The sequence below is a fragment of the Bos mutus genome, chromosome 2, assembly GCF_027580195.1.
Source record: "Bos mutus isolate GX-2022 chromosome 2, NWIPB_WYAK_1.1, whole genome shotgun sequence".
Classification (NCBI taxonomy): Eukaryota; Metazoa; Chordata; class Mammalia; order Artiodactyla; family Bovidae; genus Bos; species Bos mutus.
Window position 1 is genome coordinate 104,186,780 of NC_091618.1, and position 17,186 is coordinate 104,203,965.

Genomic DNA, 17,186 nt, shown 5'->3' on the forward strand with positions numbered 1-17,186 from the left:
TATTTTAGTAACCTCTCAAAATTTTTCTTTGTGCTGCTGCTGCTACTGCTAAGTCGCTTCAGTCATGTCCGACTCTGTGTGACCCCATAGACGGCAGCCCACCAGGCTCCCCTATCCCTGGGATTCTCCAGGCCAGAAAACTAAAAATTATTATGCAATGTATCTTTCCATCAACTTAGACTCTATGGTTTAGCTCCCAAATTTCCATAGATCATTATGGAAACAATGAGAGGTGGTAAATTTGTAATACTTCTATCTTTATTTCTATTCTTATTTTTTATTCTTATTCCTATTATTTCTATTCTAGTGCTACTTCATTTTTCTCTCAATCATCACCAACAAAAATTAAACACAAAGAAAAGGATGATTCATAACTGTCCTCTGTCTTTCCATAAGTGAAGCAAACCTTTGCCATATGATCAAAATTATAAAGGACAGAAAAGCAATGATATGGCCATGATTTTGTGTTCTTACCTAGACCTACATGAGGCAGGTGCTCAAAAAGGGTCCAGCTGTGGTCATCAATGTAATGATTCTTCAGGATCAACAGCTGGCAAACATCTCGGGCAGTTATGTCACTGGGTACCTCTAAAGCTCTGCTGGTTTCATCTTCACTGTATACTTTAATTACCTGTGTATGTAGAAATAAAAAAAAAGAGAGCTGGAATAGTCTGTTTAAAATATCATTCTAACAAGTCATTGAACTTATTGGTTGAGCTAATTACAAATTCCTCATACAGTCTATTTTACATCTAATTTTCTTATACATGGAGCAAATGGTGCCCATCCAAGACTTGTTTATAACACGTCAAAGTCACTCTGTCCGACCACTTCCAATCTGTTAAGTGTGTAAACGTCAGGCTATTCAATGACCATTCAATATCAATTTCCACTACTCTGATCTACTAAAAAGCTATTCATCTCTTATCAACATTTAAAATTGTCCATTCCACATTTTAATCTGTAAATAATCCAAGTAACACAGGTGATTTATTCTCAGATATACACAAGTTGTAATAGCAGCAAAGATTTCTCTATTTCAGCTTATAGGAACTTTGGCAAAGACTGGCTAGATGCTCACAAAATCCTTTTTTCTTTTCTGCCTTGCATGTAGTTGTGTCCACAGGATTGAGATTTGGTCAACAGGATGTAAGTACATGCAATGTGACACTTCCAGGCCTAGTCCCTACAGCTCTCCCACATACTGTCCTCCATTCTCTTACACCACCTGCTCACTGAATAGTGAAAGTGAAGTCACTCAGTCATGTCCGACTCTTTGCGACCCCATGGCCTGTAGCCTATCAGGCTCCTCCGTCCATGGGATTTTCCAGGCAAGAGTGCTGGAGTGGATTGCCATTTGACAAAGACCTAAAGAGGAGAGCAGAGTATGGGACAGAAGGAGGCTTTGTTTCTGAATGACGACATAAAAGGTGTTCAACTAGGAATGCCTGCAAGGAATTTTGACAAGAGCAAGAAATTAACTTTTACTGCTAACTTATTGTGATTTTGTATTTATCTATTACAGCAGCTTATGTCACCCCCAAAATAAACAGAATCAGAGAAAGTTTCATGTACAGCACTCCCTTCAACATTTACCAAGTTGTGCTACATGCTAGAATTTCCACTATTAACTATAGTATGTCAAATATAAATTAAATTATTTATGATGAACTAAATACCTATGAAAATAGTATAGTAAGATCAACACACACAAATGTCCGGATGTTATAAGAAAACTCAATATAAGAAATATTCTCGCTATAAAAATGTTGACATTTAAACATTTTTAGCAATTCAAATAAATGAAAATTAAAATGATATATCAATTCTCTCCTATTGATTATTTTTCTAATTACATAAAATGACTGGAATGAAACAGTTACTCTCTTACAATGACAGAGTGTTATAAATTGGTAAAACTATTTTTTACATCTATTGGAAAGTATCAAAAGCATTAGAGAGGCTATTTCTTCAACTTAGTAATTTCATTTAGGCAAACTATCTCAGTAAATCTGTCCTAAATGTGGAGAAAATAGCTTTAGGTGTAGACATGTCCTGCAAAGCATTATGTATGTTCTATCAACCTAAATATTCCACAATAAAAGAGTGGTAAACCATAGTACTTTCATAAAATGGAGTATTATAAGGTGCTTAAAAATGTTATTCAAGAAAATGACATAAGAACTTTAAAAAAAATTCTTAAAATAAGGACACCAAAGTATAAGTTATGCACAGTCTTACTGGCTGGATTGGCCACCAGGCACTGACTCATTGAACTGGCATTTTGATTGGCTTTTAGAGAACCACTGCCTAGGAAGGCAGTGCCATCAGTCTCTGTGATGCTGGCAGCTCTGCCTTCAGCTCAGCGACAGAGTAGTGGAGCTGCTGGAAACTGCTCGTCACAGCTGACTGTTAAACATTCAGGAACTCGGCCAGCCAGGCATCCTGAAATCAGCCATGGTGGGAGAATGTATACTCAAGAATATGGCAAATGCTACAAATAGGTCTTTTTTAAAGAAAAAATTTTTAGAGCCAGTTTACCCCTGCATGATTGCCTCAGCTCCACAGAGAATATATTTTCTAGATGGATCAATCAATGCCCAGAGTTTCCCTGGCAACAATGACTATTTCAGAGATGGGGACATGACCTAATCAGAGCTGATCAGGGCCAATCTGGACTCATAAAGTGGGTCTTCTTTTCCACTGGGCAGGGATAGGTGTGGCTGCTACTGTTCACAAAGAGAAAGACTGTGGAAAAATAGGGTCCCATATGGAATAAATCACACCAAGAGATGAAAGAGTCCTGAGAATAACCCTGAACCCTTGGACCAAGTAATTTTGAAGTCTTTGTGTTTTAATCATATGTGTGCTATGTGTACACTTCTAGTGGTAATATCCACCTACTTATCTCCCTTGTTCTAGCCATAGACCTTCTCTAACTCCTCCATACTGCTAGAGGAATAAACTTTCTAATAGCTGATCATATCAGGTCATTCTTCTAAAATTCTTCAGGGGCTCTTCATTGTCCTAACCCAAGCAGCTCATTGTGCAAAGTCCCCATGCAAAGTGCAAATCCTCTGCTAAGTGTTTTAATATAAGGCTGGCTTTCTAGGTGGTTCAGTGGTAAAGAATCCACCTGTCAATGCAGAATACATAGGAAATGTGGGCTCAATTCCTGGGTCAGGAAGATCTCCTGGAGAAGGAAATGGCAACCCACTCCAGTATTCTCGCTTGGAAAATCCCACGGACAGAGGAGCCTAGCAGGCTACAGTCCACGGGGGCGCAAAGAGATGGACACGACTGAGTGACTGAGCATGCACATGTACGTCAGCGAAAGAGTTGGCTGTTGCCCTCAGAGAGCTGAAGCACAGTGGGGAAAGCAGTATTCAAAACAAAAGAATAATTAGAAAGTAGGACCTAAAAATGCAGTATGTTACTCAGTCATCAAATGGGTATTAGGAGAAGCCCAAAAGACATCCCTGGGAAAGTGATATTCAGGCTAAGACCTGAAGGAGGAGTGGGCAGTAGCTAGGCAAAAAGAGTAAGAGCATTTCAGGATAAGAGAAGTGAAGTCATACAAAGTCCCTGGGGCAAGCAAAAACTTGGCAGGTTCTAATGATTAAGAGAATCAGGGGTGGCAGGAGCAGCAAACAGAGAGCATGGTCCTAAGGAAGCAAGTCGTAAACACAGTGGTCATAACAGGGGTGTTAAGACCCTAAGCTCAGAACTGACTTAAGAATCACTGAGATTATAGGTGGTAAACAAACTTGTGGACATGGATATATCAGCCAAGGGAAAAAAGGAAGAAGCATGAGGGGAAAAAAGAATCTAGGAAATTCCAGTATTTAATGGTGAGTTAGAGTCAAGAAAAGTCTGAAAGATGAAGTGAAATAGAGAACCAGGGAAGTGGGGCCCCAGGAAACAAAGCCCAAAGAAGTCCCTGAGAAATTCCAGTATTTAATGGTGAGTTAGAGTCAAGAAAAGTCTGAAAGATGAAGTGAAATACAGAACCAGGGAAGTGGGGCCCCAGGGAACAAAGCTCAAACTCTAGCACACACCCAGCTGCATGTGTGTGCTCGGTTATTCAGTCGAGTCTGACTCTTTGCAACCCCATAGACTTCAGCCCGCCCGGCTCCTCTGTCCATGGAATTCTCCAGGAAAGAATACTAGAGTGGGTTGCCATTTCCTTCTCCAGAGGATCTTCCCGACCCAGGGATCAAACCCACATTTCCTGCACTGGCAGACAGATTCTTTACCACTGAGCCACCTGGGAAGCCCCTCACAGCATGCATACCCCCAGCAAGTCAGCCTATGGAACAGGTCACTCTGACCTTAGACAAATATGATATATATTTGCTACTTCTTCTATTTGCTCATGAGGTATCCTCTACTTGAAATATTTGCTCCAAACACCAACAACATGATTTATTTGGCAAATTCCTACTTATCATTTGGCTCCAATTTCCACAGCACTTCCTCCAGAAAGTCTTCCTTGACTGCCCCTGGCTTTGTAATGTGCCCATTTCAGTACTCTTATTTTATAATTTTCTATTTGAATATCTTTCTCTTCAACTGTATTAGTAAGCTCCTTTAAGGAAAATCTCTATTTACTCACCATTTGACATGATATCCCAGGGACTGAGTGCAAGTAAATGTATGGCTTAATAAAGATCTTTGGAACAAATGAATTTTGTACCCATGCAAAATGTTTTGCACATAATACTCAATGCATATTTGTAAATTTTAATTTAGAAAAATTTTTCTGTTGCAAAAGTATAAATTGATCAAATTTTAATGCTTGGGAAATTAAAATTCTTCTATTTTTCTTATAAATAATCCTAGGTAAGAACTGACAATATTGCCATCAGCTGACAGTTCTGAGTTTCGAAGTCACTGAGGCAGCTATAAGGTCATTTTATATCAGAAAAACTAAGAAATAAAAATCTGGAGACACTGCCAAAATCAGATGCAAGTGGCTGAGCCCTCAATTCAATTCCTTTACTTTAGGGTTAATATGTGTGGCTCACTAAGATCCCAAGATCTATTTGGAATCTCAGTGTTTCCTGTGATTGCAACTGGGTAGGCTGTTGTTCTTATGTCTGTGTCTTCAATGCCTTCAGACAAATCTCAGCGTCACACAATTGATGAGGTGCTAAGAGATGCCGTCCACTATGCTGCTGTGGCCAAGCAGTGGTGGGAGCATTTGCCAAAAGCAACATGAAGATGACCAATCCTGAGAGGACAAGAAGATCTGACTTGGCGCTGCTCCTTCATGTGAAACAATGATAAGGCGCCATTTCAGTACCCTCAGAGGCCACTGCCCACTCCATGCCAGGGAACGAGGGATTGGGAATAAGCTAGTGGCCATTGGACAGGTTCCCTGGACTTCCTGACTACCCCCATGCTTTCTTACAGTAAACTCCCATCACGTAGGATAACGGAGCATGCCTCTTATTTTTCATGCTCTATTGTTTATATCAGAGGAACTACGAAATGAAAATCTGGAGATATTCTGAAGTCTAAGCCAAATTTAAGAAGAGAACAAAAACAGAGCAAGAGGTAAATGTTGGGGAAAACGAAAATGACATCTAACCAACCAGGAAATGCCATTAATCTCTTCAGTTGACGTTGCTACAAATTTTTAAAAAAATAAAGTTGCCAAGAATTGAGACACATAAATTTAGAAGGACAAGGCCAATTTAAATTTCTGGAATAAGTACATGTACTCATTTTTAAAGTAAATAACACTTGTTAGAAGAAAAACTCAATATTTTTGCTTGAACTTCATTTCAAATCCTTCTTTTAAAAAAATAGTTCCATTTAATGCTGACATTTGTCCAAAATACACATTTATCTATGAAGGATAAAATTACATTTTTGGTTGATATTCCACAGTCCCTGTCATCTCTCGGATCTATTCAGTATGTATGAAAAACTCCTTACACTACCAATGGAGAGGCTTTGTTAAAATGTCTCATTTTTGTTTCTACTTATTTCTCCTTGAAATATATGAAAAGGGGAAAGATAATTTAACCCTTAACTCTTTAGTAGGTTGAATATGCCCCTTGTCAATATTATTATTACACTAAACTTTCACATTTAAGAAAATATCAAGTCATAAGTGAAACTACATGACTACTACAGATTTAAACTAAGGTACAAACTTTTGTGATCATACAAAAACCAAATAGCAGAGTTGCTCTTAAGAATTATTAGAGCTAAACAGTGGTATCCTATTTCCTCCACATACTGAAAGATAAAAACAGAGAGATATGGAGATCATATAATCATGCTATTTAATAAAGGGATATTGTACATTTCTAATTGAGTGAGTGAGTGAAAGTCACTCAATCGTGTCTGACTCTTTGCGACCCCGTAGACTATCCAGTCCACGGAATTCTCCAGGCCAGAATACTGGAGTGGGTAGCCTTTTCCTTCTCCAGGGGATCTTCCCAACCCAGGGATTGAACCCAGGTCTCCCGCATTGCAGGCGGATTCTTTACCAGCTGAGCTATCAGGGAAGTCCTTGTAGTGGCCCAAATCCTCAACTTTCTATATAAAGTAAAAAAAAATAGGATAAAAAGAAGTCATATCAATTGATCCATGAGATCATTTGCAATTGTATATTAGCAAGAAGAAATCCTCCTGGAACCCTAAAGAAGAACAGGAACTGTCTTTGTCTCATCAATGAGCAAACGCTTGATTAGCAAGAAGACAAGCATTGATAAGATCTGTCTATAACATCCCGCCAGGATGAACAGAGAGAGCTCCGGAGGACAGCCAACAATGTACACACAGGCTGTGTTGAGGAAGCCCTCAAGTATCACTATAATCCTGACAGAGCAGCCTTGGCCTTTAGAGTGGTTTACAGTTTAAACTGCTCTGGGAGCATGTGGCATCCAGCAATGAAAACGTAATATAAAGACCCAGTAGCCCCTGCAAGAGGACATGCCGGCATGTGGATGGAGCAGCTCTCTGTTTTGGCTGACATCCTTATCAAGGCAGTTTATATACTTTACACCCCAACTGCCCTAGACTGGCCCTTCATAAATAAATAAGTGGAGCCAAGAGATTAAAAAATTAACATAACTCATTTTGACATCAGTAGACACAACAATGTTCAAATATATAAAAACAGCAAGAAATGGTTAACTTCAGAAAAGATCTGAAAGCCTAGGGACTAAAAGAGATGAATGACTTAAAACATAAGACGAAGACTATCACCAAAAAGTAGAGACTGAAGTTGAAAGTCAATTTGATATATATTGCTTTGCCCTCAAAGCACACACAGTGGTCATCTGTTATTTTCTCTGGAAATTCTGATTCTTAGAACAGATTATGGGGGAAGCCTCAGGAAAGCCCTGGGAAGGGGCTAAGCAGTCAGCCTTTCTCCTCCTTCCTGAAGACTCAAGAAAGTGATGGAACAGGATGGCTAGTTCCTTTCCAAACTGGATTCATCCTAGAATAAGGGGAAAAACTCAGGATTGTCATCTGGTCATTTGGCAATACCACAAAGCAGAAAGGGGCACTGGGCCCATTGGCAAGTAACTAGCTACTTGATAACCTTCCCCCATTTATTGCTTTTTTCTTCAGAGAAAAGAGGAAAAGGTGATAATCATTCAGCAGGTAAAAAACAAGCACAGACTAAGCATAACTACATGAGCAAGAATCTACAGGATGAAGCAAGAGACCTTTTTAAAAAAAAAAAGAAGAAAGAATGAGCAAAAGAGAAGGAAAAAGACCACTGGATATGGCCGTTTTCTGTGTCAAAGTTTCTATTTTGGGAAAAATTAAATTTTATTTTTAGATTAAGTACCCTTAAATTGGAGAAGGAAATGGCAACCCACTCCAGTACTCTTGCCTGGAAAATCCCATGGATTGAGGAGCCTGGTAGAGTCCATGGGGTCGCAAAGAGTCAGACATGACTGAGCGACTTCACTTCACCCTTAAATACCACATTTAATATTTAATTAAATATAAGTTAAACACTATCATTTCAATACCAAGATCTTACTAGAATGAAAATTACCTAACTTTTCAAAAGAAAGATAAATGCATTTATTGTACCTATTAATTATATATGATGTTTATATAATTAATAGAAAATAAGGAACAAGGTAAAGTCCATAGAAATTTGATTTCAACTAGGTCCCAAAGTAAAGCTTATTTCCACTGCTCTTTAAAATGTTATCATCCAAGTAAAGCCAGATTATAAAGATATCTTTTAACGCTTCAGATTTTTTTTCTCCATTATTTTTAACTGATAGGCAATGTACCTAAAACAGTGAAATATTTTTATATAGAGGTCAGAGTAGCCCTGGATTTTTACATTCTTCTAAATAAGGAACGCAACGTCCTAAGATAAGAAGAGAAAGATATTTTGAATTAAGCAGCTCAGTGTGTTCCCTTGAAGGAAATGGCAAATAATATATTCATTCTTGCTTTTTCCAAACCTCTAGCAAAACGTTATATTTAAAAACAAAGACTGTTCCAAAAGATCCTAACAGTTCAAGAAAAGCTGTTGCTTCCTTATTGCTACCCTTCACATTTTGCTAGCTGTCAAATATTTATTAAGAGCAAAACAGTACATAGTTTGGAGAAATCAGATAGTAGGGACTTAAATTCTTGTCATTAGATGAGACATTCAACAACATATTTTATTTGAGCATGAGCATTACATGTTCAATTAGCTATCAGATATTAACTCAAAATAAATACTGTCACCAATATCAGAATTACAAGTGACTGACATAAATGGGTTCATTTCATACTCCGGTGGCCCCTTTCAATTTTATTCCCCATGATCCTTCCCTTATTCTCTAACTCTGATCATATTTTTCTCAGTTTCTTTAAACAGCCATGCCCCTTCCTGACATGGGGTCTTTGAACCTTTTACTACCACTGCCTAAAACACTGTCCCTCCACCTTCTGCTTCTCCTCCCTCAGATAAACCATCCATTCTGTGGGCAAGTTTTCAATGCTCCTCCCAGTGTAGGTCCCAGCCCTTTGTTTCATGTATGCATATGTGCAACCATGTGGTTACTATCCATCAGCTTCTACTACTCAGCATGCTGCGTGACACCAGGGATGATGTCAGTATGTGACTCCCAAGATGTTCCTCCAGCAGTCAGCACAGTGCCTAGCACAGCGTAAACACTCCTTCAGTGATGACTGATACCATCACGAACAGCTCTGTAGGAGACAATATTAGGGATTCCAAAACAGTAGCTTGGAAACCTCACAGGGTTTAAAAACTTCTAGGGGAGGAAGGGCCCACATGAGACCAAAGAGAAAACACAGGCAAAGTTTTCAAGAAATCGGCAGACTCAACAAAAGTGGATGAGATGACATCTCTAGGACTTTGTGAGAATTTGAAAAAAATAAAGACCATATGGGTGGAACAAATATCATAAGCAAAGATACTTGGACTGAAAAGGCAAAAACTATGCATGAAACAGAAGATGGAAGACTCAGTTGAGATGAGAGAGGCCGAATTCCCAAGACCAGGGAAGGAAGCATGGGCACTGGGAGGCCTATGGAAGAAGTACCTTGGCCCAGCACTCTGGACACTGGTTTCCATCAGTGCAAACTAGCGAGGAGGGCACCCCAAGAGTGGATCCCTTTTAATATACACAGATGACAAACTACCTTTTTTTCAATGGCTGGAAATAGATAATTAAGTTTTAAAAAGAAGTTTTACTAGAATAAGATTATCAAGTGGTAAGAGAATGATAAATAACCATATGGTGATCTAATCATTTGGGAACAAGTTCAGTTACAAGTAACAGAAAAATCTATTTGACAATGGCTTATTAACCAAATTAAAATTTTGATTTTTTTTCTTTTTCTCACATTTGAAACCAGAGGTGGACAGCTCAGGGTCTGATGAGGCCCTTCCATCAAGTAACTATGGATCCAGGCTCTTTAAATGTCAGCTCACAATCCCTCAGGGTCACAAGGTGGGTCATCCCCACACCACCCCTGTAAAAATCCTCAACTTGGTTACATCTGGAGGTTATTACATTTTATCAGGAACATTAGAGTGCGTGCTGGGATAAAGAGATGAACTAACTCAGAGTCAAAGCATCTGTGTGGCTGGGGATCCATACAGATCTTCTGGGAGTTCCGTATGAATTCAGAAAGCCAGGATGACGCTTTTTGCTGTATGAATTCATTTCCCGTCTAGCATCAGGGCCTGAGGCCCAGTGTGGCCTCACTACTGGAAATGCCCCAAGCCTGGCATGGCAGGGGATTTAGCACTGCCCCACCTGACAATCTGGATCGGTGACACTGGAGAATCATGCCCTGTCTAGGCTTCCAACCAAGAGAAGAAAGCGTGTCTGCAGGCAAAGAGGGGCCCAGAAACTCTCCTTCAAGCCCCTTTGCTCCTCTCTGTTCTTGATCCTTTCTGCTCTCCTTCTCAGGCCAAGAGCCAGGCAGACTGCTCATTCCTCGGACTTTCTTTCTCCCTCAAGGATAGCAAGAAAGACCCTAGCTCAAGCAGGGGTCCAATTTTATAAAGCAAGATATCAGAAGCCCTTTCAGTGCGCTCTGTTACGTGGTAGGAAAAAGGGCAAAAGAAACAGCTCCAATTTCATTATAAAAGAAAGTAAACATTAAAATTAAGTCTAAAAAAATCCCAAACCGTGGACACACACATATGCATATGAATATATTCATGTTATTTTAGGACCTAAATCCAACACAAATAATAAAGAGGGTCAAAGCACAAATCCCACTCTAATGTTCCCAGTAACTTCATCAAAGGAGTGTTCTCTGAAGCCTCAGTGTTTTTAAAACTCATGTAATTCCTGTGAAGATGCCAGTGCTGACTAATTCATCTTTGAAGTAAAAAAAAAAAAACCTTCACAAGTGCTAATGCTTATTCATATTTAAAGCAGAAAACCACTGGTCATGCTTATGTTGGACACAATGTTATTCCAGTATCTCATTTCAGTTTTTCAGCAGTCGTTTGTTCCCAGAATAACCATAAGACATGCCTAAGCGAAAAAGTTAATAACTGTCTCACACAGTGAGGAAGGACAAGTAGGGGAAGGGCAAGTGGAGAAGAGTTTAGAAAAGAGGAGAAAACACGAGGAAAGGAAAGAGAATATTTATCAGAGCCCAGGACCCATCAGACTTTTTGCTGTAAATTCTTGAGCCGCCTGGCATCAACCAAAGCACTTTTAGAACCTTCCTGTTTCAGTGATTTTCAAAAGCATATCTTCTCATATTTAACTTCTCTGAACCTTAGGTGTAACTTACCATCAATGGTTATGGCATAGTTTAATTGGAAGCATATAAGATAATGATACTTTTTGTGATGTAGGGTGCCAGAGAATCAATGAAATACATGATATTCAGTCTTCTGATACACCTGCGGGTATTATTTCATGAACTTTTAACAGCATGCAAACTATCACTTTCTAGACCTAACATTCCCATATTGAGATAGCACTAGGGAAAACTGATTTATATCCATTTTTTATAATTTTACCTTTTCTCACTTTTCTAAATATTTCTTTTCTATCAGTGCAAAGCATGTGTATCAGTATAAAACATATATAGTTCCATAAAATGGAGTAGGAAATGGCAACCCACTCCAGTGTTCCTGCCTGGAGAATCCCATGCACAGAGGAACCTGGGGTGGCTATAGTCCATATGGTTGCAAAGAGTCGAACACAACTGAGTGACTAAGTACAAGCACATTCCTATAAAAAAAATGGCAGCAATACTGTTAGAATTATAAAATACTTAAGGCTGCCAGGACTCTTAGAAACACCCACTGAAATCTTCTCATTTTACACGTGAAGAAGCTGAGACTGAAGAGGGCCTGACTTGCCAGGGGATCCATCTGCTCACTGGCAGAACCTACCAGGGAATCCGTCTCTGGGTTCCTACCTGGTCTCTCCAATCTGCTTACCCAACTTTACGATGCTGTTTTGACAAGACATCTTGGATAAACACATTAGATAATTGAAAACCCAAATATGCAACCATATGCAAATACGGCTCAAAGCACCCAGCTTTTTGAATGTCAAAAAAGTTGTTCTTTGTGTTTCACTTTTTTCAGCACAACTTGCCAGAAGAAAAAAAAAAAAAAAAAGGCATATTCAGAAACAGCCAGGAGAGGGAGTCTTTATTTCTCGGTGCAAATAAAGAAAGAAAACAGGATCCTTTGAAAGTTGTTTTAATTTTGTTAGCCCTTTAATATTTAATATTGCTTTATTATTATTGGGCTTCCCTGGTAGCTCAGTTGGTAAAGAATCTACCTGCAATGTGGGAGATCTGGGTTCAACCCCTGGGTTGGGAAGATCCCCTGGAGAAGGAAAAGGCTACCCATTCCAGTATTCTAGTCTGGAGAATTCCACGGACTGTATAGTCCATGGGGTCACCAAGAACTGGACACGACTGAGTAACTTTTACTTTTTTCACTTTTACTATTATTAACCCTACTGTGGTCACGTATGGATGTGAGAGCTGAGCGCCGAAGAATTGATGCTTTTGAACTGTGGTGTTGGAGGAGACTCTTGAGAGTCCCTTGGACTGCAAGGAGATCCAACCAGTCCATTCTGAAGGAGATCAGCCCTGGGTGTTCTTTGGAAGGAATGATGCTGAAGCTGAAACTCCAGTACTTTGGCCACCTCACGCGAAGAGTTGACTTATTGGAAAAGACTCTGATGCTGGGAGTGATTGGGGGCAGGAGAAGGGGACGACAGAGGATGAGATGGCTGGATGGCATCATTGACTCGATGGCCGTGAGTCTGAGTGAACTCCGGGAGTTGGTGATGGACAGGGAGGCCTGGCGTGCTGCGATTCATGGGGTCGCAAAGAGTAGGACACAACTGAGCGACTGAACTGAACTGACTGATAGAGGTCCTGTTTAAAATAGTTGTAAGCTTCTAACAAATTTAAATCTATTTTTAAACATTCTAAACTATTTGAATTTTTAAGATAAATCATGTCTAAATCTTTAATAAGAAGGGTTAGGGATGGGGTGTAGGGTGGTGTGTATATATTTTATACATATATATATATATACACCCACACACACATATATGTATATATATGTCACTTCTGGTGGTATATAATATAAAGTCCCCTTTCCTGGAACTCAAGCTGAGATCCTCCTTGGCATTTGGAATATCATGGCAAAATTTTTCTTCAAATCCTGATAAAACTACCCCAACTAATTTGACTTTTGAAACTATAAAATAAAACTCCTGGTATCTTCACAGACACAACTGAATGTGTGTATCCAAATGTGAAGTCCAATTAGGAAGCTATAAACAACACAGGACAATGCTGTTTTGCCAAAATGGTTTTTTAATCCCTCTTTTGAAACTGTCTTAAGAGCAAGCATTTTTAATATCCTTTGGGAGTAGAAAATCTTTATCCTTTCAGAGAGCTTAATAACTGAAATAACCAAAAGTCTTACTTCTTGTTTTCTGCCAAAAAGAGATTCTTATTTTTCTAGATTTGGCTTAGGGCGCTGAGGCATGGCCAGGAGAGTCAGCCCTAAGACCGGCCCCGAGCAAGAGTCTTAGACTGTTAATCAGCCCAGCTATTTTTAATCTGCTTTCATTGCCAAAAGTGGACCAGACATTGTAGTTTGCAAACTAATACGAAGTATGGCCCTCATTCGTGCAGAGGTTCAGACTATGGCTTGAGGCCATAGTAGACTCCCAAAATCTGCTCTGTGATCAGATCCTAGACCACCAGCTTATCAACTATGAGTCTTAGATTCCTCATCCTGTAAAATGAGCAAAGTGACAGCAAACTCATAGCACTCCATTCATAATAGTGACTACTATGATACATTTTTGAAAGCAAAATAAGTTCCAAGAGATTTCTACTGAGGTCCAATGAACTCTCTCATATGGTTTGATCACTATATCTTTGAAGCAAGATTGAGTGCACATCAAGGAAAAAATAACTAGGAAGGCAAAAGACAGAGCGAGTAAAGAAAAAAAAGGTGAGATTTGTCCAATGAGTAAACTACAGGCGGGCTTCCGTGGCAGCTGTGCTGGTAAAGAATCCACCTGTGATCAGGAGACCCCAGTTCAATTCCTGGGTTGGGAAGATCCTGGGAAAAGGGATAGGCTACCCACTCCAGTATTCCTGGACTTCCTTGGTGGCTCAGATGGCAAAGAATCCACCTCTCAGACAGCAAAAAATCTGCTTGCAATGCGGGAGACCGGGGTTCAAGCCCTGGGTTGGGAAAATTCCAGGAGGAGGGCATGGCAACCCACTCCAGTATTCTTGCCTGGAGAATCCCCATGGACAGAACAACCTGGCGGGCTACAGTCCATGGGGTTGCAAAGAGGTGGACACGACTGAGCGACTAAGCACAGTACAGCACAGACTACAGGTGAGAAGCAAGGGCTTGGCAGCTTCGGGGTGGAGCCCGCTCTGCAGCCTGCATGCGCCAATCAATTCTGACAGGCAGTCCCTGTGCAGGCAGGGCTTACCTGGGCTCAGTCCTGCCTCATCATTCATTAGCAGTGTGCTTTGGGTAACTTCTCCAAGCCTCACTTTTCTCATCCCAGACTGCGTTTGCCCACCAATCCTTTAGGGTTGTTAAGAAGATTAAAGAGACCGTGAAATTAGTGCTGAACACTGTATAGCTGCTTTTATTTCTATTGGTGTATGTGGATGGCAGGGAGTGCTCAAAACTGCCCAGGGCAACAAGCTGGGGGGTGGGCCCTGGGGTGAAACAGAGCTCATGAAAAAGCAGGGTGGACCAGCTAAAATGGGCCCTGAGTGCATGACTTCTCACCACAAGGTATGGAACATAGGGAAAAGGAAAGGAGTGCTACAGAAAGATAAAGAACGAAATCCTAATAACAGGTCAGTATCAAAAAAGCCCAATTTACTTTTTTTAAAAATGTGTTTATTCAATGAATAGGAATTATATCTCAGCTTTGTACATTCCCTGTGCTGGGCACTTGAGTGTAGAGATGATCAAAACTGACACAGCCCCTATCAGCATATAGCTCACAGTCCAATAATGTCCCTCTGTCTACTGAGACAATGTCTGAACACTAGGTACAACTTACCTCTTTCAGGAAGTCCCTGATGGATAATCCCTAGGAGAGTGAAAGGAGAAGTTATCTAAATACCTATCTTATTATATTTAAATCTATATTCCCAGATTTTTAAAAAAATATTCATCAGCATATAATAGTTGGATTAATTTTTTTAATTCAAATTAGAGTCTTCATTTCAGAAAGTAACCAGAGGGAACAAGAATTTGAGAGACATATTGTCTTTTGTTCCCTGGCTGCACTGTATCAAGGACAACTACTTTTTGGTTGATTCATTTGTTATAAAAAATTTTTGGATACCTACTTAACAGGATAGAGCCCCCACCACCACCATTTTTAATAGGCAGATTTTAAACTGTTTATGAAACTAGTAACACATGCCAGATGAGGGGGGAAAAAAAAGAAATTCACATTTGTTGAGCTTCTACTACATGTCAAGTACTTCTAAATATTTATCCTATTTAATCCTCACAACTGCTCTGTGAGGAAGCACCATCATTCCCAAGACAGAGAAACTGACTGTTAGAAAGGTTTAAAAAGAAGACACCTCAAGTCACAACACTGATCAGTGACAGAGCTGAGTTCAAACTCAGGATTTCCTGACTAAAATAGAATCTCCACTCTATCACACTTCCTAAAAGCACACTTTTAGGGAAAAGAAACATTCTGTGAAAACACAAAATCCATTCATCTATGTGGTACCCTTCCTGCATGAATATGCAACTCTGTTACCCTGTATAAAAATTAAAAGGACAGAAGAAAGATTAAGGTTTAGCAGGAATGAGAACTCCAGGCAAATAAGCAAAAACAGTACTCACTACCACTTCAAGACCACCTTTCAAGCAAGGCACCCACCTAAAGTCAAGTTACCATCTATGATCTCCACTAGCCTCCCCTTCTCAGGAAATCTGCTCTCTCCCCACTTACTAAATTTTTACTGTCTCCAATCAAGCAATAAAATATATTTGTTCAAAAAGCATAACCATATCTTATAGCTCGCATGACAATAATCAAAATCTAAGGGATAAACATTTTCTGCATGCCTTATATGTAGGAGGCACTTGACAGCTAGTTGCCCACAAAGAACCATCCTCCCTATCTCCTGATTCTGATGAGAAGGGCAGCGTGTGGAGTTCAAGGCCTATATTGCCAGGCTTCCCTTGGATCCAGACCACATGACATGATCCTGGCCAGTAAGTGGTGAGCAGAACCTCCTGATTATTCCCTGGTGGCCCGTTAATAACTGACAGAAGTAGCCTGTATACCCTTGGTTCCTCCCATTTTGTATGCTAGGAATGTGAGCCAGATGACTAGCAATTTGCAATTGTCTTTCCATAAAAGGAAAAGGCACCCACACTAAGGATGGTACAATAGAAAGCAAGGGGCTTGGTTGCCTGAGGACATTGCAGGAAGGCTAAGTTAGCTTTGGACCAATTCTTGTAAAGAGAAAGAAAAATAAATCTCTCCCCTGTTTAATACACTGTCATTTGAGTTTTCCGGTTACATGAAATTAAATTCAGCCTGCAACTGACAAAGCACTTTATTTAAAGAGTCTTTTCCTTCAAAGCGTAAAATCTAGTTATAAAACAAAATACACCAAATTTTGAAAACCAAACAGAGCAAGATATATAAAAGATACACGAGGTCCACAAAGAAAACTAAAAGTCAAATATGAAAAGTCAGAAAGTTTCAGATACCTAAGGATAAGATAATAAGACTTAAATATCATAAAAGGTAATAACGAAACTAATGTCACCGAGCAGGCATTACTGAATTGAGGAATGAGTAATAAAGGTACAGCCACTGACATTTGAGCCAAGGCATCATCAAGACAGATGTGATGAGAATGAGTCTTAGAAGGCTTCAGGATGGTACTACAGCCTGAGCTGGGACACAGCCAATAGCCTTTGGGAAAACAAACAGGATCCTGGAGTTGTCTATAGGCCATGGAGCGTAAGTCAGGGTGCAGAAGTACAGAGGGACAAACAGCACACGCTGTTTGGAGCACAAGGAGAAAACCCACGTGCTGCATGGAAGTTTCATAGGAAGCTGGGGAGACGCTTGTGGATCCAGGTCCTGAAGCACAGTGAGTGCTACGTACGCCTGGACTGACTTCACACGTATTTACAAGTTTCTGGG

General features: G+C 39.9%; 1 protein-coding gene across 6 annotated transcripts in view; it reads right to left on the reverse strand.

Moving 5' to 3' along the window:
* GRB14 (growth factor receptor bound protein 14) overlaps positions 1-17,186 on the reverse strand; it is a 136,013-nt gene that overhangs the window by 49,301 nt on the left and 69,526 nt on the right. For all 6 annotated transcript variants that reach the window (XM_070357686.1, XM_070357678.1, XM_070357671.1 and 3 more), the window contains one exon: positions 475-631. In XM_070357686.1, coding sequence (XP_070213787.1) covers positions 475-631 — 157 coding nt within the window. The remainder of the gene's footprint in view (positions 1-474; positions 632-17,186) is intronic.